This window comes from Platichthys flesus, chromosome 2 (genome assembly GCF_949316205.1).
Source record: "Platichthys flesus chromosome 2, fPlaFle2.1, whole genome shotgun sequence".
Taxonomy (NCBI): domain Eukaryota; kingdom Metazoa; phylum Chordata; class Actinopteri; order Pleuronectiformes; family Pleuronectidae; genus Platichthys; species Platichthys flesus.
The window spans coordinates 14,587,937-14,609,177 of record NC_084946.1 but is presented as its reverse complement, the minus strand read 5'-3'; the positions used below and the strand labels follow the sequence as shown (position 1 = coordinate 14,609,177).

Here is a 21,241-nt window from a genome sequence, read left to right as displayed (position 1 = left end):
TCAACACGTTTGGCTGCTCACACATTTCCCTCCGCTTTGTCTACAATCTTCTCTGGGTTGATTATGTCGCCTGTGTCTGTGCGCTCAGATCGGCACGATGCTCTCTTTGTGGTCGGGTCGCTGGATGAGACCTTGGAGCTACGAGGGCTGCGTTACCACCCCATTGACATTGAGAACTCAGTGTCCCGGGCGCACCGCAGTATCGCTGAGAGGTGAGAACGCTCCCATAGACATGATCTACCTGATACATTCACACATAAAGTATTTTAGGAAACTCCGGAAAGCTACCATTGAAGTGCAAATGGCTAAATGATAACTTATTCTACGACACATTTCATTTCACTTCATACTTCTGCATGTCTTTTTGTATCATAAAATTCAGCTATATAGGACTTTATGATGATGATTATCACGACTTCAGCTGAAGGAAAATGTGGATTGAAATATTATTCGTATCTGTTTACTCGTTTATTTTCTTTGCTGAAAATCCCTCACAGGGGCATAAAAGTCTCTTTTATTTAGTTTAATTTACTTTATTATTGTTTTGAGAAGATATTGGAGTCATTGAGGAATATTGGACTCTGCAGTTTTACAAACAGAATGACTGAAGCTTTGACTTCACTAAAAGTCACTAATAGTAATAGTTGAGGATGTGTTTTCTTTACTTCACTCCCACAGTTGCGCTCATGTACGTACATTAATATGAATCTATAGATAGCGGCTGCTTAGCTTGACATTAAAACTGGAAATGGGAAAACAAATAGCCTGTATTAAATATTTGTATACTGCATTTTTAGTGAGTTTAGAGTTTCTGGTTGGTAAATTTACCTGTTTACCTTTAGATCTGCCGAGCTGTTTTCCTCCTGTTTTCAGTCTTTGTGCTCTGCAAATTTTGTGCATGAAAATATTTTCGTCTCTTGGCAGCCCTAAAAACATAATTCCCATAATAATGATACAAATAATAAAAAACGAAAAACAAAAACAATGTAATAAAAATAGCAATCAAATTAACAGGGAATATGACATTATGTAAAAGATTTTTGAAAATCACAGAGTTTGAATGCCACTCTCACTCCCCCGGTTGTCCTTCCTCACAGTGCTGTGTTTACGTGGACCAACCTGCTGGTGGTGGTGTCGGAGCTGTGCGGCTCAGAGCAGGACGCGCTGGACCTGGTGCCTCTGATCACCAACGTGGTCCTGGAGGAGCACCACCTCATCGTGGGCGTGGTGGTCATCGTGGATCCTGGGGTCATACCCATCAACTCCAGGGGAGAGAAGCAACGCATGCACCTCCGAGACTCTTTCCTCGCCGACCAGCTGGATCCCATCTATGTCGCTTACAACATGTGATTGGGTCTGTTCTGCCATCGCCCCCCCAGTCCGGATGCTTCTGCACCTTCACCCAAACATTTAACTTTATGAGCTGGCAGGTGACGAGAAGGAGAAGCATGAACCACACATCAAACTGCCACCCAGCCCTGTGTGACACCAGCATATCTTGGCCACTGCATGTCTGTGACTGGATCTGCCATGTTTGCAGCTGTTCACTGTGTTTTATAGATAGAATTTTGCAAATAGGATCGGAGCAACATGTATTGCATATGGCAAAGAGAAAAAAAACGCCCCTGTTGCACATTTTTGGGGGTAAAGGGGCAAACAACACGTACAACAGGACCACTTTTAATACAGATACTATATTCATGTCTTTGTGAAAATACATCCACTCATTCTGTACTCACCGCAAACTGATAATACACATTCCCCCTTTGTGTCGACATAAATTCCAAGAGCTACTAGACTAAAATCTACAATTTTAAAATATTTTTGCATACAGCTTTTAAACTAATGCACACATTGCATGTGCTAAACCCTCGTCATTTTTCACTAACACGGATATATAAAAGAGGACACGTGGAAACCGAACCTTTAAACTAACAGCTATAGTGTCAGTCTGTGTAAATGATTTTAAATGATTATTTTGTCCCGTGATAATGAAGCCAAATAGATTCTCCTGCTATGATATATTTCCTGCCTTATAAAACTTCAGTCAAACATTCCTGTGGCTGTTAATTCTCCGTTGGTTTTGACCAGTTGTGGAAACTCTGACAGACGTCCAAAGGGAGCAAAGTAAAAAATAGGAAAGAGGCCATATTCTGCACGGCATCGAAAGGCCTCGCTGTATTTTAGATACTGTATGTCACTGTATAGATATTTTTAATTGTATAAATGTATAAACGCTAAATTCATCTCTCTTGGTTGATGGTTTCTGATGGATGGTTGTGCTGTGAGACTAGAACAAGTAGCAGAGGGAAGATTGTAAATAAGATTTGACAGTACTTTTGAAGTGGAATACTAACTGAATAATTGAGATCAATAACTTTAAAGTGTCGTGAGTCAGGTTAGATATAACATTGCACTTTCTCAACAAAAAAATGATCTATTTTATTATAACATTGAGGCAATAAAGGTAATGGTTCAGGGGCATATATTATTCAGAGATCATCTTGTTTGAGGGGCTTGAGGGAGAGATTTATCAGGAAAAAAAACAACTGGCGTGAGGAGAAGGCTAAAACCAACATCATGACTGTTTCTAGGAGACCAGGTTATTTTGTAAATTATACAAATACAGGCCCACAACATTTCATCTAATATCCATTACCACCGTATGAATCACGCTCTTCTCGGTTTGTATTGTATTATAATAGTGTTTGAGAGTTCTGCGTTTTCCTTTCCCTCTCAGCACTGTAAGAGTTCCATCGAACTGTTTTTGTGTTTGTGCGACTTTGTAAAGAATTACTTTGAATTCCAACAGCACTTTTGTTGGTACTGTAAGTCAGTAGTCAATAGAGGAGCGCAATCATGTATCTGACTTACTTTGTGTTCAGTCACTGGATTTAAAAAGCACTTGAAAATGCAGTTGCAGAGCTGAGCCACATCCCATACACCTTTGATTTGCAATCAATGAATAATATGAAAAAGAAAAAGGGTAAAAATCGTTTGCATCAAAATGTGTTTGGTGTCCTGCAATTTTCTGATTACCTTGTACTCTTTGCCTAATTTATAGCTTGTTCGTTCAGTGATTTACCCTTAATAACCAACATGTAAATAGCTTTTCGTTCTTTTTTTGACTTTTATAAATGTCCCATCACAACATCCGATCATGCCAAACGCAATAATAGAAAGATGTTTTATTATTTCAAGGTAAACAGGAATATGATCCATTAAATTTACAGCACTTTGCACTGGTAGTACTTGCAGTAGGTTTCTACTGTGTGGACTTAACATTTGAGTGATTAATTGAACTGCCCCCATTACATGTCTGATTAAATATGTTTATAGTTTTAGAAATATTGTGCTTTATATTTGTTTTTTTCCCCCCAGTTTTAAGTCGACCCTAGAAAAAAAAAAAACGACTAACAGCACTTCATCTTAGCTTTAACATTGCATCCAGCAGAACGATTGCATTAGTCAGCCAAGCACAAGAAGAAATCAGCTTGAGGCACATCTCATCCCGAGGCACAAGTGGGGGAGATATATATACATACACACATATATATATATATATAAGTCTACGTGAAACCACTTATTCAGGGAATAAAACTCATAACACAGGGATGGACCAGGTGGTCCCTTGGTGCAATTTGTGAATACTACCCATAAAATGTAGACGTTTGTCCAAAACAAAAATCTGTGTATTCATTGCAAATCTTTCCAACGTAATGAGCAAAAAGAGGGGTTACTGTTGCCAGTGTCCATCCACCATCTACCTGTGTCAGTGGGAAACTCACCCGCTGGTTTCCACTCTTTTTCTCTGTCAGAGCTCTAACACTATGCAATCCCAAAGACAGTGCAATTTAATTTCCAAGCTTGCAGTTTGGTGAAACAGACATACTTCTACGTTTTTTAATAACAAAGAACAGAGGACTGACTAAATTTAACCAGTAGTGTACTTAAGATCTTGTTCATCTCTCTTCAGTTATTCTGTTGATATTTTATGTCTGCACTGTTGATATGTTGTATATGGATTATTTGGTCAATTCTAAACTTGCTCCATTAGGGTATGATCCACTGATGAATCTTTAACACTACAGGGAGGTGTTTCGACTTGTGTAGTTAACAAATAAAAACGGTACATCCCTTCCCGTTTTTCTCACTTATTTTCTATTTTCAATGGTTGTACTTTGTTTTATACTTTATGTAAAAGTAATAATGAATAAACAAAAACATTTAATCATTTAAAGTGTGTGAATATTTATGAGTTTAGTAATAATGTAACAGAGATGAAATTAATCCTAATGACAGAGCCTTTTTGGATTATATGATTGTGGGTCTGTAATATTGGACATGAAATATTTATTTTGACGCAAAATAGGCAAATTCAAAGTTCTCCAATGGTTAATGCCAAATAATACATGAATAAATCAGCTAACTCAGCACTGGATCATTCTTGTGAGGTTCAGTATCGGAGGTAGCCCAACCTCAAGTACTCAAATGTGTCAAATCGCTGCAATTTTATTTTTATACTATACGGGCATGAATGGAAACTGACAGGGAACATCATTCATGATTTAAAAAAATGTCAAGGTAAACATTAAACAACAAAAAGAACTTCCAGAAAAATGGATTAAAACGAAAGCGGAGTAGTCTTAAAGTACTATCTTCGACTGGTGTACTTTCTAGAGCCCAGCAACCATAAACAGAAATACAGTTTACTTTTTTTTGAGTGCAAGTAACAAAAAACCAACATAGAAAATAGAAGTGCTTAAGTATTATAAACAACAAAAAGCTGTGTAACAAACGAGTTGGTCTTGCAATGGGATCAAAAAAGTTGACTTGAGGCCTTGTGAGGCTTTTAAAAAGTGATCTATATATAATTATTGCTATTAATAGTGTCTAAATGTAACAAACATGTGTAATGAGATGGTATTACTTTATTATGTCATGGATACTCATTGTTAATGGGCCGGACCACACCCATCTAAACTTTATTTATAGTGTTGTGATGAATCTTAATGTAGTTACCAAGGTGTGTTCTGTTCACACCCACACACAGGGGTGGCTTAGAAAGACATAAACACAACTCAAAAACATATTTTTCATTGATTCCACCCACGGACAAACACGCACACCCACACGCGCGCGCACACACACACTAGTGAAAGGTTTGAATTTTTTTCGTTTCTGTCCACCAGTTGCTCCAACTCTCTGAACCAATCGTAAAGCCCGGAGAAGCTATTACGTAATGCGGCTTCGGCTCACAGACCCGCCCACTTCCTTTGGGAAAAAGTGCTCAGCTATTTTTTTTTAGCTGACGTCTTTGTATTTTTAGCTGTTAGCAGTCGCTGCTAAGTAACTTTCCGGCGGCTTCCTTCTCCCTAAGTAGACACACGAGTTGCACGAAGTCCACGCCGAGAACAAGAGCACTCACGCGGCTTTTGCAAAGGTAAATGTGGGGCTGTCTGAGCGCCAGTTTGGTGCTCGTCTGCCCTGGCTGTCTCTGCTACGCTGCGGCGGTAATGGCGGCGGTCGCCTCGTCGGCTCCTCGCCGTTTTACGAAAAGGGAAGGTGTAGTTAGCTTAATGGCTCCCCGTATCGCTGACGTCTATTGACGCGGTAACTTGCGTGCCAGTGACAGAGTTACACATATTTACTCATTGAGACAAAAGCTCCGGCATTCTGTGAATCGCAGCGGGGGAAAGTTACCGCGCTAACCGCTCCGGAGCGCTTTGTATTTTTATCCGTTTAAAAATGTGTTAACATCCGTTTCTTCGATTGTGAGCTGCCGTGAACTAGCGACGGCGGCTCGGATATTCTAGCAGCGATGACCCGAATGGAAACTTTACTTTGTGTAAACGTTAGCCCTGGATGGCGCAGACCACTTAGCAGTCAAATTGTAGCATTTAACGCTAAATCGTGCGGGAAATACTTTGTAGTGGGAAGTATTGACTGTGGGGCCTAGCTATGTTCCTTAACTCCGTGTTTGTTGCATTAGCTCACACGATTGAACCGAATAGGAAGTTGATTTGTGATTAGCCTTAAGTCAAATGTTTAAAGCTTTTTATCTAAATGAATAAACTGTGATTTGACGTCGCTGTGTACATTTCCACACTTCGGGATTATTTGTTATTACACATCTAATGTGGAAGAAGCACCCAGAAGCAGTTACCGTAAATAACAGTGGACCCCGAGGCGGGCAGCTCTTGTATTAGATCGTGGCCATTGTAAAAACGGTAATATTGGTTTATTTGTTCCCAGTTACTATGGAAGAAGTACAGCAGGGCAGCAATGGCACTGAGACTGCCATTTCCACTCTCCTCTCATCCTCTCAGTTCTCACAGATAGCCCAACAGGTAACTCATAGATCCCTTTCAAAACACCATTCAAAAGTATCTCGAACACTGCATTAAAGTGCCACAGTTTGCAGTTGATCTGCTAATACAGCATGTCCATTTTGTTTGTGAATATTGTACTGACGGCCCACTTATCGATCCAAAGAGGGTAATAATATATGTACTAGGTTTACTTTGACTCTTGATGCCATATGGCTAAAAATGTGAGATGGATCCACCAGGACGGCCATGTTGATCATTAAATATAAGGCTAGGATACTAATTTCACCAAATGTCTATATTTCCAAATTGTACAGCATTTAAATTACATTTCTGTCAAATTAATAGTAAAGTGAGGTATTGCTGAATGTGGGATTTAGTGTGACTGGTGTGTTTGATGGAGTCTCTCTCTTCTGTTGCCGCCTTTACTTGATGTACTTGTTCATGTACCTAAAGCTACTACAACGTTTAATTTAAGAGTAGAAAACAGTGTGGACTTGACTGGGACTTAACGTGTCTTTAGTTCATGGCATCTGACATTGAATCTTTCCTTGTATTTACTCAAAGCACCCAATAAAAAAATAATATCGGGATTAGACTTAATAATGGTGAATGAGCGCGTTCTTAGTCGCATTGTGCTAAAACCAATTGTGTGTTCAATTAGATAACATGAAACTAGAATTCTCAGAATAGATTTAACAGTTCAATAAAGTAAAAATGCATCTGTCCATTGTGATATCTAGTCATGTAGATAGTTTAAGTTTTATTAGTGATCAATTTTGCAGACTTAAAAAGTGGATTATGTTTGTGGTGTTATAAATGTATACTGTTTATGAAATTAATCTGTCTTTGCAAAATTTACTTCCAGTTACTCTTAATTTTCATAGAAACCATTCCTGCGATAGAACATAAATCCAGAGTTTTGTAAATTACCCAGAATAACCAGTGTATTGTTACTTGAAAGATAAAATACTGTTGCGTTTTCTCAAATGTACTTTTTTTATTCTCTGAGGAAAATAAGTTAATTCATTGGTATATATCTTAATTCTAGACAACCAAAACCAACTCCTGCTCAGATGCCACTAGGAGTAGTTAGTTTTTCTCCAGATACAAATAAATGTGTATCTAATGTTGAAACAAATGTTTGAAATTGCCTTTGGATTTTTTGTAGATGTCGCTAGGTGGTGGTTCGGTGGCTGTTGTACAACTGCCTGGGGGTCAGTTTCAGGTGCAAGGAGTGATCCAGAGTGCACAGTCGTCAGTCATTCAATCCCCTCAGGGGCAGTCTGCACAGGTAACGCCACTTTCTTTTTTCTTGGCACTTTGTAAAATTATATATATAATTGCTCTTATGTAGTTGTTAATCCACATCAACTTTCAAGTCCCAGGGTTCAGACAGTGACGATTCTCAGGACTCATCAGACAGCGGGGCAACAGCCCAACACACCAGAGAAATACTGGCAAGGCGTCCCTCATACAGGTAAAAAAAATAACACTTTAAACATAGACATTTACACTGCAATAGTCTTGTTTGATGAACAATAATTCAATAAACCTTCATCTTTATCACCTTATAGAAAAATTCTAAATGAGCTTTCTTCTGAGGAAGTGTCACACATTGATGGGAAAGACAACAGCCCAGCATCCACAGGAGTGACAGGTGTTTCACTATCCAGCGGCCAAATCTACCAGACCAGCGGCGGCCAGTACAGTACGAACATTGCCCCTCTATGTGCTTACAGTTATGATTGTTTGGTATGATAAATTACTTTATTCTTTTATGAATACTGGTATGCTCACCAGACAGTATGGGGTTGATATGTCTACTAGACAAGAATTCTTGCTGGCGTGTCTCAGAAAGCCTGTATGATCTTTAACCTTTCAACACTGTCTACAATACAGTTCCCAGAAAGATAGCCTAGCCTTTAGCAATGTTAACATTTTTTTTCACTGTTATTTTGCCATCTGTCTGGTTTTTCCAGTTACTATAGGTCCGAATGGCCAAATCCAGCTGGCGACTACATGCACTGAAGGCATTCAGGGATTACAGGCGGTCACCATGGCCAACTCTGGTGGTGCCCAGCAAGGCACCACCATCCTTCAATATGCCCAGACACCTGATGGGCAGCAGATACTGGTGCCCAGCAACCAGGTGGTTGTACAAGGTGAGCAGAACATGACGTGGTTTGGTCAAATTTACCTGAAATTCTAAGTTGGTTTTATCTGCTAATGTAGTCAGGAGGACAATTTGGCAGGTGGTTAGATGCCCCAAAAAATGTGTTGTGTTACAGACAGAGAGTCGTTGTTCATATATTTGTAATGAGGGTGGGTGCCCATTTTAATTTGTAACAAACCAACATGTGATGGTCAATAGACTTTGTGGATATGTCAGTAAAATTCTACTTTTCAATAAGCAAGTATTAAGACTAATACACAGGACATTTACCAAAGTAAAAAAAAAGGCTGTCTCCGTATTGAGACCAACAAATTACCATTGAATATGGTTTCTCTCAGGTGCAGGAGGAGAAGTGCAAACGTACCAGATTCGCACAGCGACCGCATCCAGCTCCATGCCTCAGACTGTAGTTATGACCTCTCCTATGGGAATATCTCAGGGCAAATCTGATGATCCAACATTTAAGAGAGAAGTCAGGCTGGCAAAAAATAGGTAAGTGTGCCGTTTCAGGGTTTGGACACAAATATGCAAAATATGTTTTCTGTTACATTCTGTTAAGCAGAGTAGTATTGATTGTAATTAAAGCTTCTGTTAGTGCTGTTATAATTAATAATGCATGTTCTGCTTCCCACTTGAGTAATCACACATATTTTAATGATTTAGATTTTTGCTGTTTGTATGTATTTGTTATTAAATATTTGTAAATCAAAATAGAAAAGACTACTAAATGAAGAGGTCATTAATCCATACAGCTCTTAGTGCCAAACAGAAATGCATTCTAAAACTGATGTTTTGAAGTCACATGTCTTGTCATGAATGAGACGTGAATGACTCATCTGCTCTACAAGTAGGTGCATGACTACATCGCACCCAGTCTTAAAAGTATATACATGCATTTCTCATATCTGTTCCTAATGGGTGAAGTAGCTTATTACAACAAACTATTGAGCATTGTACAGGGAGACTGTTGCTAGCATAATGTAATGTGGATTTCTTAGTTATTGCACTTAAAAGAATACATACATGAAGTCTCAGTTTGACTAACTGCTCGTTGTTTCCCTCTTCAGAGAGGCAGCCCGTGAATGTCGAAGGAAGAAAAAGGAATATGTTAAATGCCTGGAAAACCGTGTCGCTGTCCTCGAGAACCAAAACAAGACCCTGATAGAAGAACTGAAAACATTAAAGGACCTTTATTGTGTTAAAACGGGATAACCTGTCTGAATGCAGGTCAAGCATTGAGATGTGGCAGCACACAGCTCAGCCATTCGGACATGTTGGGGTTTCTGGGAACACTTCATTTCAAGCTGAGATCCTCCAGTTTTTTTTACTCTGTTTGATACGAAAGTGACCTGTGATCACAGCGAGATATACTCAACAAATGAAAAATGAAAAAGAAATTGGCCATTTTTTCCACCTGCTGTTTTTTACTAAATTTGCTAATTCTATAACATTTATAGTTGTGTACATTTTTAATACTGGGAGGTATGAAATCCTGAGCTTTAACTTTTAAGTCTCAGTTTCAAAATGTATCCCTTCCTTTTCTCTTGTTTTTAAAATGTTACTGTTGGATATATCTTTTTTCTTTTTAACAGCATCTGCAGAGTATTGCCTGTATAATTATTACACAGACACAATTTCTGTTTTATTTTATGAACCAGCAATTCCCTGTATCTCTCCATTACAATTTTCATTCCTTATTTTTGTGCAATGGAATATCAAGGGTAAGAGTAATTTTGACGTCGAGTGTTGTTTGTTTGGTGGTTTCTTGGCAGTTACTTAGACAATCAGGGAAAAAGCACAGTGTCCAGGTAATATTTATTTTGTGCATCTTGGGAGGGATGGGGAAGAAGAACAAACTGTTTATGAAATGTTGCTGATTCTGTAAGAAAATAAATATATTTTCACTCAAAATTTGTAGTGTGTATAATGTAATTTGATTCATTGTAAGTGCCAACATCTCATTCAGACACGGGTGCAAATAGGGCTTCTGTTGCCACCATATGTTTGACTTGCTCTGTATATATAATGTGAAACCTACAGGTGGAGTTTGGACTCTTATGAGGTAGTTAAAAACCGTATATGTCATAATATAAATTATGGTTTGGAAGGAAGTCCGACCATTTTATTATTATCTATCATCGTTTATGTTTGCTGATACACATCAACATGTGTTAACTTTCTAAATTCCAGTTATATCTATATGTTTTTTGTAGTTATTAATAACAAGGTTTATGATTGAAGTGTAAAATGTCAGCCCTCAATTACACTTCTTTGTCATGAGGGTTTTATGATGACAAAAGTCAGGCTCTAAATATTCTTCTACTGTGTATTACTGCGCTTTGAGTAAAAATACTACAGAATAGACGCCTTAAACAATTGCAAATGGAGGTGTCCATTCTCCCCTGGAGTCACTTAATGGAAAATCCCATGATATGTGGTCTTATCAATGATGTCACCCCTGGAGCCTCCACTTGTTTTAAGTGAAGTTCAGAGAAACCAGCGGCTTCTAGATCTTTCCATGTGGCTCTGGTGATCATGCACCCATCCCCGAGGTAGTACCACACAGGTTCAAGCACATGCTGAAAGAAGTATGTCCATGAAGACGGATCTGAGACAACATGTTCCAAAAAGAAGAAGGCTCCGCCCTGTAGGAGAGAGCAAACAAAAGCACATGAATGGTAGAGCTCTTATGCAATTTCATGTGTCATGATCCTGATAAAAAAAACAATTGTGAATTTGCCAGTAAAGGTCATCAAGTTTGAAATTTCTTTAAAATCATTCACATCTTGGACACTGATCAAAAGTGACTGAAAAAAATATCTGAAGAAGTTGGTTGACCCTGAAGAGATAACCAGGATCAAGTGTCTTCTACGTAAACAGTCAAGTTACAGTATTCAACCAATCATACTCTTGTCATACACTTGCATCTGTAAACATCCTTCACACTTCTACAGTTGCATTCCAATCTATTGCAACAATCTATCCCTCTGCCTTGCAGCTTGAGCAAGTTCAAACTTATTCGCTCTATATTTAAATTGGTCTGCCGATGCCCCGGGGTATCTGCCTCCTAACAAAGGGCTATTTCTGGAATGTCAGCGATCCAGAGCCTTGCTACAGTTTGGAGGATGATCCTTACCAATCTTTTTCAGATAACCCTGGTTTCAGGTTAGCGGTCACAAACAACAACCCAGTCCCAGAAACCCTTCTGCTGTCATGGTACAGAAACAACTTTTAAATCATTCTCTCAATTCAATGGGTGACATCTTAGATAGAAAGCCATATATATTCATAGATACAATTATTTATAAGGAATGGACGATCAAAATAGTGTTTGCAAATTGTGCTATTAATCAATCAACAGCTCCAGGGCTGCAGGTCCTCAGAGGCCCCAGAAGACCAGGTTCACTGCACGTTGAACTGTTAAAGTTCAACATCAGCCAAGGGCCTGCAGCATAACCTTCTCTTTTTTTCTGGATTTGTTGGGCCTCTTGTTTTAATTGTGCTCACTTCGGTCAAATATATCTATTTTTAGTCAGGTGCTACTGATGCACATGTTTTTATCCTGTACTTGTTTTTTGGGTCTCCTTCAGTGGTGTGCACTGTACTTCCTGAACACTTGAAGGCAACTTGATACCTCACACTGTTGGAGTTGAGTCCATGAAAAAATCGAAAATAAATAAAAGTATCAGCAAAAACGTTCCTTGCCTCAGGGCTACCTAACCGGTTTATTCAGGCATGCACATGAAGCCATTCAATCGAAGTTTAATATTTCACAAGGGAGCGGAAGCGGCCTGTGGGTACTCACAGGTCTGAGGATGCGTCGCACCTCCTGCAGCACCTCCCGCACGTCCCTGACGGAGCAGAGGACCAGCGTGCACACCACAACATCAACAGACTCGCCCTGCACCTCCTCCATGTTCTCCCCCGACACCACCATGAACTCCTCGTAGGTCAGATGCGTGTTGTCGGCCATGCTCCTGCGCAGGAAGCTGCTGAAGTGCGGGTTGGGGTCGGTGCAGGTCACCGTGCAGCCGCCGGGGTAGAACCTGAAGTTCGCCCCGCTGCCGCAGCCGATCTCCAGCAGGCGCAGGGTCCCGTCGCTGCTCGCGAAGCTGGCCACGTTTCTGAAGAGCTCCCTCTTGAGCTCGTGCGTTCTGGCGTTGTATGAAAACGTGATGTTGTAGGCGAGGAAGGGAAAGAGGCGTTTGTAAACACCGCACAGGCCTGTGAGCTTCATCAGGGCCAATGGTAGAGTCAGTGCACAGCAGAGAAGTCTGCAGAGTTTCAGGAGACAAGTCGTCATTACTCCTCTGCGGCATCCCGAGGACTAAGTGAGGGAGATTTAAGGCTGGAGACTTGAGCAGATCAACAGATTACCCTGTCGCACTGTTGGTTACAGTGTTGCTGATTCTGTAAGAACCCAACAACTTTTGTGTTACTTATAGGGTTAATGACTGAAGTGTAACATTTCTAATTCATAGCAAGCCTAATGTTCTTGTATTGACTAATTGCTGCGCTTTTAGAAACACTTCAGTACAGGACCCCCTTAACCAGTGCAAAATAGTGTGTGTGTGGGTTCTTCCTTAATATTTGTGATGTGTTGAGTAATCCAAGAAGGTTTTAGTGAAGCGCGTATCGAGGCTCGTGCTGATTGTGTTGACGTTCGCGAGCCGGCCGTACCACGTGACGGAGTCAGGAAATGGTTCACGGGTTTGGCGTGCGAATCGAAATTCAAGGGGAAGCGAAATGCAATGGACCCCCCCCCCCCCCCCCCCTTGGACGTTATTGCGCGTCTGTTTGCAAAAAAAGAAACCTCCTGAAACCCAGCACTGTCGAAAAGTTATTTTTAGATATAAAAATGAATAAAATGTACAAGTAACACAAGCACATTCATATCACAACCCTCTGCCGAATTTGTTTCCACTTTCCCTTTTGACCCCGCCATTGTATCATACAAATAGACACCATATTAATAAGTTCATAATTTTTGTATTGGCATCACAAACACCATTAATTAATTTATTCAATTCAAAGCTTCACATTGCAGAGCCATGGCCTCATTATAATCACGCTGCCTGTTTTACATTTACTTTCCACTTGATGGCGCAGTAGAGCAAATGAAGGGGGAGAGAAGAACAAACAGTTTATGAAATGTGGCTGATTCTGTAAGAAAATAAAAACTTTTGGCCGAAAATATAATGTTAATGATTGTAAGTAAAAGTATGAGTGTAGTGTAAAATTTCTAATTCACATCAAGCTAAAGTTCTTGTATTGACTAATTACTGCGCTTTCAGACACACTACAGCACAGACCCCTCAACAATGGCAAAATTACATGTGAGCATGTGTGTCAGACAACAGGTTCTTCCTTAATATAGGAGTTTTCTGTCTATATCCTCTCAATACATTCTTTATCTGAAATAACAAAACTGCATCCGGCTTAAAATCTTTAATCTGGGACATTATGACACGACAACCACTTTAGTCACAACAAAATGGATATATATCAGAGGCACCATTATCACACCATTAAGGCAGTAAATCCAGCAGTAGCAGAGATAAACACTGACAGAGAGAATTTCACAGAGGCAGCAGAGATGAGGCATGATGAGCATAGAAGATCAAAAGAGATATATTTCAAGGTATATATTTTCTTACCTACACAAATTGCATACAAAAATTAGTATTGTGAGCTATGTAATTCAGTACCTTCAAATCATGTCTCTGCATATCACTAACAAGGCCAAACAAGCCTACAGACGATTGTCTATTTCTTAAAGTAGAAATTAAGATTGAAAGAAAATGCTCTGATATTCAAAATTATATTTTTGTCATAAAACATAGAAACATAGCATATGTTACTCTGGATGTGAATCTGCTCGAAAGTAATACACTTAACATTGTGTTGTATGGCTGAAACCCCCCCATACAAAATGATATAATCTGCTAAATTCAGATTTCTATTTAGAGCCGCACCAAATTATTTACACTCATACATGTCAGCCCTCTGGATGAGTCTGGTTTTTATGTACACAAACATTATATGTTTGTGAGGTCAAATACTTCTCTTCACTAATTCAGGAAAAAGTTCTGAACCCCCAGGTGAGGTCAGATGAGAATGCTTTTTAAGATCTTTTTTAAATGATCATGGAAAATAAACATGCATCTGGCACAGGTTTAAGTGGCCTTCGACTCTTAAGCAGAATGTTTCCTCACTTATATCTTGGCCTAGTTAGCATAATCTAAAAAAGTTCCTGCAATACTCATATCCAAAAGTCAAAGAGTAACTTCCTCGCCTGAACTTTCACTTCTAATATTAGCTCCCGACTAAAAGGCTCTCTTAACAGATAACACTATAACATAGCAACACAACAGCGCACTCTGTTCTAGTGCAAATCATAACTTTCCCTCAAATGAAAAAGTTGAACATTGGCATGTGTTCCATTCCTCCTCCAAGTTTGGGTGAAATTGGTTTGTTAGACTTCAAACAAATAATCAATTCAGTGCAACTTTTAGTGCAAAAATAGAACGAGTCAAATTGACTGCCATTCTCTCTGTCGATGGGGATCAATGATATCACACACTATAGTTGAGGACAGGCATTATAGGCTTGGCATATTAATACGGTGATCATGAGAGACAGAATCTATTTCACAGCATAGCCTACGATGTGCGGTTTGATTACAAAGACGAGGGGAGCTTCCATGTGTCTGAGTTTGAGCTCAGAGAATTCAGCCGCCTCCAGAAGTTTCCACGTCGTACGGTTGACGTTGCATCCGTCAAATAGGTAACACAACAAAGGCTGAAAGACGTGCTGGAGGAAGTGTGTCCAGGTCGAGGGGTCTGCAACGACATGCTCCAAGAAAAAGAAGGCTCCACCCTGCAAAGGATTTAAAAAAAAATGATTTATCAACAGCATTTTTAAGTTTGTGGACTAAAAGCAACATTATGCAACTTTTTCAATCTTAAAACAAGCAGCTTCAAAATTAGTTTGATGGACTAATCCCATGGTGCAATACTCCCATGCCACTGACTTATTCATTTCTTATCCTAAACAAAGATACACTGGCAATATTATAATATTGGTCCATTATATGAGCTTGGCTGAAGTCTGCTTCAGTCAATTTACTTGGACTTCAACTCCATACTTTCATTCCTAATATGTTGCAATGGTCAAATATATGTTGCAATTGTTAAATCCCAAATTTTACCTGCTGCCACTGATCAAAATTCAGTCTGAGAAGCTCTTATTACCCAACTAACTACTAATGGGTCACAAGTCATTGTTCAGTTAACACAATGAAGCTGGACATTTTGTCATGTAGACTGTAATTCTAATGTAAGTTTGGAAACGGAATGAAAACTACTTTTGTTGAGTTCAGGGCAATGGGTTTGACGTGGGTCACATGGCCAGTGGGGTCCAATCATGGTTGAGTAAACACACCCACAGCAAAGGGGAAAAGAACGTTCAGTTTGATTAACACAGCGTGAATAACGACCACCATGTCCCGATAAGAGCAGCAGCTTATCAAACCAGCTATGGCTACATGTCGTTGAAACTCGTATTTATTACAGTAGTCAGACAACTTACAGTCCTCAGGATGCGCTGGGTCTCCCGCAGTGTTTGCTGTATGCTGGTGACAGAGCACAGCACCAGGGTGCAGACAACCACGTCCACCGACCCGTCCTCGATTGACCCCATGTCCTCCCCCGAGGCCACCACGAACCTGTCGTACGTGAGGTGTCCGTTGGCGCCCATGTTTTCCTTCAGGTACTTCTGGAAGTGCGGGTTGGGGTCGGTGCAGATCACTCTGCTGCCGGCTGGGTAGAACTCAAAGTTAGTCCCGGTGCCGCAGCCGATCTCCAGGATGGTGAGCGGCCGGTCGGGGGCGCGGAACTCCGGCAGGCTGCGGAACAGCTGCTTCTTGGTGTCGTGCATTTTCTTGTTGTAGGTCAGAGAGATCCGGTGAACGCAGAACGGGAAGACGCGCTTGTACAGGGCCCACAGACCGGCAGCATGCAGCAGGTGAAAGGGGAGACACAGCGCGTACACGGCCCAATGACAACATCTCATTACCGTGGTCATCTTAGCGGAGGGCGACCTCGGAGACGAAGCTCAGCAGCAGAGTCGCGGACAGACTGTTCACTGCGACCCCGCCACAGAGCCGCCCATGTGGCAGGTCCGGTTTACACTTTCAAAATAAAAGCTGGGCCCCCTAGACGCGCCCATTACAATAAGGTGAGATGTTCCCCTTCTCTTCTACACCTGCTATAAGAGTGAGGGATCATCTTCTTCAGACGGTCACACACTTCATTAACTGAGCTCAAGATTGCCACAACTGTTGAAGTTCCACAAAACTACCAGGCTAATGCTTACAGAAGGTGTTCAGCTAGCTCACTCAAACCATGACTGAGATAATACTTCTTTATTTTATCAACGTGTTACAGATTCGAGGAGATTCACCCTCTTATTTTGAAAATTGTGCTTGTAGATGCAGTTTTCAAGTGGCAAAGAATTGCACCAGGTTGAAAGGTTCATTGTGTAAGATTTAGGTGAAAGGGATCTATTGGCAGAAACTGAATATACAAACTTCCTGAGGTGTTTTCACTGGTGTGTTTCATCCGAATTGAACCAATTGTTGTTTTCAAAATCCTAGAATGAGACCTTTTCATCTAAATACTATATATTCACATCCGGAGCAGGTCTTCTCTAAGGAGGCCGCTAAGATTTTCACAGTAGCCCAAACTTGACAAACTAAACAACTTTTGACTTTTAACGACAGCTGGAGGCTACCACAGGTTGTCTGCAGGGCCGGGCCTGGTAATGTTGCCGCCCTAGGCAAGATTTCAAATTGGCGCCCCCCAACATATACACGCAAACTGTCATGCATCCCGAATACTTTTTGGATTGTAGACAGATGCACACACAAGCAGACACAATTTTAAGCTATAAAAAACAATAAAAATATATAATAAAATATATCCAAAGAGTCCTGTACTGATAGCATATCATGTCATGTCGACACAAATAAACATGAATGATGTCCACAATCGGGGTGATTCTTACCTCTATATTGTTCTTTCTTCTCCTCCTCTACTTTGCGGGGCTTTCTGAATTGTGCACCTGTTAATTTAATCTTTTTTGATTAATCTTTGACTCTAGCCACAGTCTATAATGTTCCTACTATGCTGCCAAAATGAGAAGTTTTTATACATCTCTTTGTATGCAGCATGCTTCTATGAGGAACTGTTGTGAAGTGAAATGAAACTCCTTTTTTTTCTGTTCATGCTGAAATAAAGTGGATTCACTTGTTCTGACGTTTTCGATCACATCTTTATAAAACACCTCACTAGCTTCACACTACAAACGCTATGGGGCTGGGGAAATGTTTTTTGAGAGAAGATTCCAGATTCATGCACTAGACTGGCACTCAGTAGAGCTCAACAGAGCCGTATAGGTTCATCTCTGATCCATGCAGCTTCCTTCTAACAAGTTGTGTGGTTATTGGTCCAGTAGTTTATTACATAAACCTGTTGACTGACAAATCAGAGATGAAAACATAACCACCTTAGCAGAGGTAATAAAACCTCCACCCATTTATCAAGGAAATGTCACCAACATTAATAATTATTAGAATCACAACAGGAAATTAAAAGTAGAATGAAATGTTTCGAGAATATCTAAATAGTTGACGGGTAATTTTCTGTTGGTTGACTTATCAATTAATTTATTAAAAGCTAATTTTCCCCTGCTACTTAGTCTATAGGGTTTTTATATTGTTTTTTATTTACATTGTTTATAGTTGTTTATTTTTGTCGTGCACTGATTGCTGGTTGTACATCAAATTGCCCTTGAAGGATATTAAAGATTTTCTTTCATGGACTTTAGTTAATCACAAGCTGCACAAACCAAGCTAGAGCAGCAGGCAGGCAGCCTCAGGACATCACAGCAGACTGTGATTCTTGTAAGGCGTTCAAAGACAAGGTTGGAAAACGTACTAGGTTATTCTCTAACAATCATCCAGTATCTACAAGGCAAAAAATCTAAAAGTAACTTTTAAAGTAAGGCTGTCAAATATATGCAGTAAAGTACAAAATATTTTCTCTGAAATGTTTATCAAAAGCAGTATAATATGACACGGACACAAACACACACACATGATAATTTGGACATCTTCTCATAGTGTTAGTTCTTCATGGAAACCATCAGGCGGTGTGGCCTAGTTGGTAGAGTGTCTTCTTCAACAAGAAGGACCCGGGTTCGAATCCCACTCCTTCCCATCTTTAAGCTGGAAATATATCTATATTCTGGTGGATCTGGAGAAGGCGTATGACCGGGTCCCCCGGGAGAAACTGTGGGAGGTGCTGCGGGAGTATGGGGTAAGGGGGTCTATCCTCAGGGCCATCCAATCCCTGTACTCCCAAAGCGAGAGCTGTGTTCTCGTCCTCGGCAGCCAGTCAGTTTCGTTCTCAGTGGATGCTGGTCTCCGCCAGGGCTGCGCCTTGTCACCAATCCTGTTTGTGATATACATGGACAGGATATCGAGGCGTAGTCGTGGTGGGGAGGGGTTGCAGTTCGGCGGTCTGAGGATCTCGTCACTGCTTTTTGCAGATGACGTGGTCCTCATTGGATCATCGGCTTCTGACCTTCAGCACTCACTGGATCGGCTGGCGGCCGAGTGTGAAGCGGCTGGGATGAGGATCAGCACCGCTAAATCTGAGGCCATGACTCTTAGCAGGAAACCGATGGATTGCTTACTCCGGGTAGGAAATGAGTCCTTAGCCCAAGTGAAGGAGTTCAAGTACCTTGGGGTCTTGTTCGCGAGTGAGGGTACTATGGAGCGTGAGATTGGCCGGAGAATCGGAGCAGCGGGGGCGGTATTGCGTTCGCTTTACCGCACCGTTGTAACGAAAAGAGAGCTGAGCCGCAAGGCAAAGCTCTCGATCTACCGGTCGATCTTCGTTCCTATCCTCACCTATGGTCATGAGGGCTGGGTGATGACCGAAAGGACGAGATCGCGAGTACAAGCGGCCGAGATGAGTTTTCTCAGAAGGGTGGCTGGCGTCTCCCTTAGGGATAGGGTGAGAAGCTCAGCCATCCGTGAGGAACTCGGATTAGAACCGCTGCACCTTTACTTAGAAAGGAGTCAGCTGAGGTGGTTCGGGCATCTGGTAAGGATGCCCACTGGGCGCCTTCCTTGGGAGGTGTTTCAGGCACGTCCAGTGGGGAGGAGACCTCGGGGAAGACCCAGGACTAGGTGGAGAGATTATATCTCAACACTGGCCTGGGAACGCCTCGGGATCCCCCCGTCAGAGTTGGTCAATGTGGCCCGGGAAAGGGAAGTCTGGGGCCCCCTGCTTGAGCTGCTCCCCCCGCGACCCGACCCCGGATAAGCGGACGAAAATGAGATGATGATGAGATGAGAATACACTATGTAAATTTAATTTAATTAAATATAAAAAAAGGGAAAAATATTTAATTGAAAAAAAAAAAGAAAAAAAAACTGCGCGCGCAATTTCTGCGCAATAGGCTTCCGCGCAGCATGTGCGCAATGGGCTTCTGCGCAGATGTGCGCAGTAGACTTCTGCGCAACATGTGCGCAATGGGCTTCTGCGCAGGAAATGCGCACGCAGTTTTTTTTTTTTTTTTAATTTAATTTAATTTTTAATAAAAAAAAATAATTATATTTAATTTTATATATTTTTTTTATATTGAATTTTTCATCATCATCATCATCATTTCTCCGCGCTGGTTCAGGGGTAAATGATGCTGGTCTTCACAGGAGATTATGTGTGTGTGTATGGCCGCGGAGCCTCCCGGTTCTTCCCGGTGCGAACAGCCCAAGTATTTAACATGGGCGAGGAAAGGAGAAGGACCGCTTTTCGCAGCGCTTCTACCTCCGGTGCGTCCCCGGGGTTAGAGAATGATGGTGTGACTTAATGTATTGTTTTACATTGCATGTTTCACATCATAGTAAATCAGTCTCCCATGTCGCCTCTACCAGGAGCCGCCCCTGTCACTGGTTATCTTGGCTCGCTGTCTGGCCGGTAACCAGCCGTCCGGACCGCTTCGTGAATAAGGAGGAGGAGATGTTTCTTTACTTGGAATGCGGCCACTCTATTTCTCGGATATACAGCAGGAGCAACACTGGCATCACCTCCAGTTGGTCGGTTACTTCTCGTTATACACACACTTTTAGCGTATTTACCCACAATACCCAGGTGCACTACGTCACACACTACAAACTTTCCTTAAAGGGGCAGGCCATACCTGCAACACAACAGCTCTCGGTCTCATATACAGATGGCAAGAGAAAGCAGAGAGGGATTTTTACACACTGTCTGAAAAAGATTCCGACAGTAAAGGCAAGGGGTAGTGATGGATAAGGTTTTCTTTAACAAGATAAGTCTTTCATTCTCACTTTCCACCTTAAAACTATGACATGAACTGAACTATGAACTATGGGCAGAGAATGACAAACACTTGATAAACAGTAGCAAATGTACGTGTTTTCATGTTTTTGTATGTGTTTGTTACCTGCTATTTAGGAAAATGAAATCTAGATATTTAAATAAAAATAAAATAAACTAAGAATTAGTTTTTTTTATTAACTGAAACCTGACTGAATACATCCTTAAATTTAAAGTGGAGACATACACTTCACAGTTGCGTGATAATGTTATCAAAAATCAAGAGCCACTTATTCCTTTTTTTTCTGAAGCGTTTGATTGTATTT

At 40.9% G+C, this 21,241-nt stretch overlaps 4 protein-coding genes across 7 annotated transcripts in view; 2 read left to right on the top strand and 2 right to left on the bottom strand.

The window, feature by feature from the left end:
• Window positions 1-4,240, top strand: part of dip2bb (disco-interacting protein 2 homolog Bb) — a 40,170-nt gene extending 35,930 nt beyond the window's left edge. For both annotated transcript variants that reach the window (XM_062400137.1, XM_062400145.1), the window contains 2 exons: window positions 89-212; window positions 1,098-4,240. In XM_062400137.1, the coding sequence (XP_062256121.1) occupies window positions 89-212; window positions 1,098-1,350 (377 nt within the window). In that variant the 3' untranslated portion in view covers window positions 1,351-4,240. The remainder of the gene's footprint in view (window positions 1-88; window positions 213-1,097) is intronic.
• A 1,027-nt stretch (window positions 4,241-5,267) lies between these two features.
• On the top strand, window positions 5,268-10,416 carry atf1 (activating transcription factor 1). 3 transcript variants are annotated; one of them, XM_062400105.1, is made up of 8 exons: window positions 5,268-5,443; window positions 6,256-6,350; window positions 7,501-7,623; window positions 7,712-7,809; window positions 7,907-8,040; window positions 8,312-8,494; window positions 8,850-8,997; window positions 9,573-10,416. In XM_062400105.1, exons 2-8 carry the CDS (start codon window positions 6,261-6,263, stop codon window positions 9,715-9,717), a joined length of 921 nt encoding a protein of 306 aa, XP_062256089.1. In that variant the 5' UTR covers window positions 5,268-5,443; window positions 6,256-6,260; the 3' UTR covers window positions 9,718-10,416. The 3 variants fall into 3 exon arrangements, with proteins under 3 accessions (XP_062256089.1, XP_062256080.1, XP_062256098.1); XM_062400096.1 differs by having other exon boundaries at window positions 5,269-5,443; window positions 8,844-8,997; XM_062400114.1 differs by lacking the exon at window positions 6,256-6,350 and having other exon boundaries at window positions 5,270-5,443; window positions 8,844-8,997.
• Window positions 10,417-10,551: 135 nt separating this feature from the next.
• On the bottom strand, window positions 10,552-12,815 carry LOC133965522 (N6-adenosine-methyltransferase TMT1A-like). Its single transcript, XM_062400124.1, has 2 exons — window positions 12,311-12,815; window positions 10,552-11,150 (listed from the first exon to the last, which is right to left on the bottom strand). Exons 1-2 carry the CDS (start codon window positions 12,806-12,808, stop codon window positions 10,914-10,916), a joined length of 735 nt encoding a protein of 244 aa, XP_062256108.1. The 5' UTR covers window positions 12,809-12,815; the 3' UTR covers window positions 10,552-10,913.
• A 1,123-nt stretch (window positions 12,816-13,938) lies between these two features.
• Window positions 13,939-16,683, bottom strand: LOC133965495 (N6-adenosine-methyltransferase TMT1A-like). Its single transcript, XM_062400086.1, has 2 exons — window positions 16,096-16,683; window positions 13,939-15,384 (listed from the first exon to the last, which is right to left on the bottom strand). Exons 1-2 carry the CDS (start codon window positions 16,588-16,590, stop codon window positions 15,151-15,153), a joined length of 729 nt encoding a protein of 242 aa, XP_062256070.1. The 5' UTR covers window positions 16,591-16,683; the 3' UTR covers window positions 13,939-15,150.
• Between the last annotated feature and the right edge of the window lie 4,558 nt (window positions 16,684-21,241).

Bases quoted from the DNA above. Each gene is read 5' to 3' on its own strand.
- LOC133965495 (XM_062400086.1), bottom strand. From the start codon at position 16,590: ATGACCACGGTAATGAGATGTTGTCATTGGGCCGTGTACGCGCTGTGT. The intron at 15,385-16,095 runs GTAAGTTGTCTG...AATCCTTTGCAG, and splicing joins CCCAGCGCATCCTGAGGACT to GGTGGAGCCTTCTTTTTCTT.
- atf1 (XM_062400096.1), top strand. From the start codon at position 6,261: ATGGAAGAAGTACAGCAGGGCAGCAATGGCACTGAGACTGCCATTTCC. The intron at 7,624-7,711 runs GTAACGCCACTT...TCAACTTTCAAG, and splicing joins CTCAGGGGCAGTCTGCACAG to TCCCAGGGTTCAGACAGTGA. The intron at 7,810-7,906 runs GTAAAAAAAATA...ATCACCTTATAG, and splicing joins GCAAGGCGTCCCTCATACAG to AAAAATTCTAAATGAGCTTT.
- LOC133965522 (XM_062400124.1), bottom strand. From the start codon at position 12,808: ATGACGACTTGTCTCCTGAAACTCTGCAGACTTCTCTGCTGTGCACTG. The intron at 11,151-12,310 runs GTGAGTACCCAC...TCTCTCCTACAG, and splicing joins TGCGACGCATCCTCAGACCT to GGCGGAGCCTTCTTCTTTTT.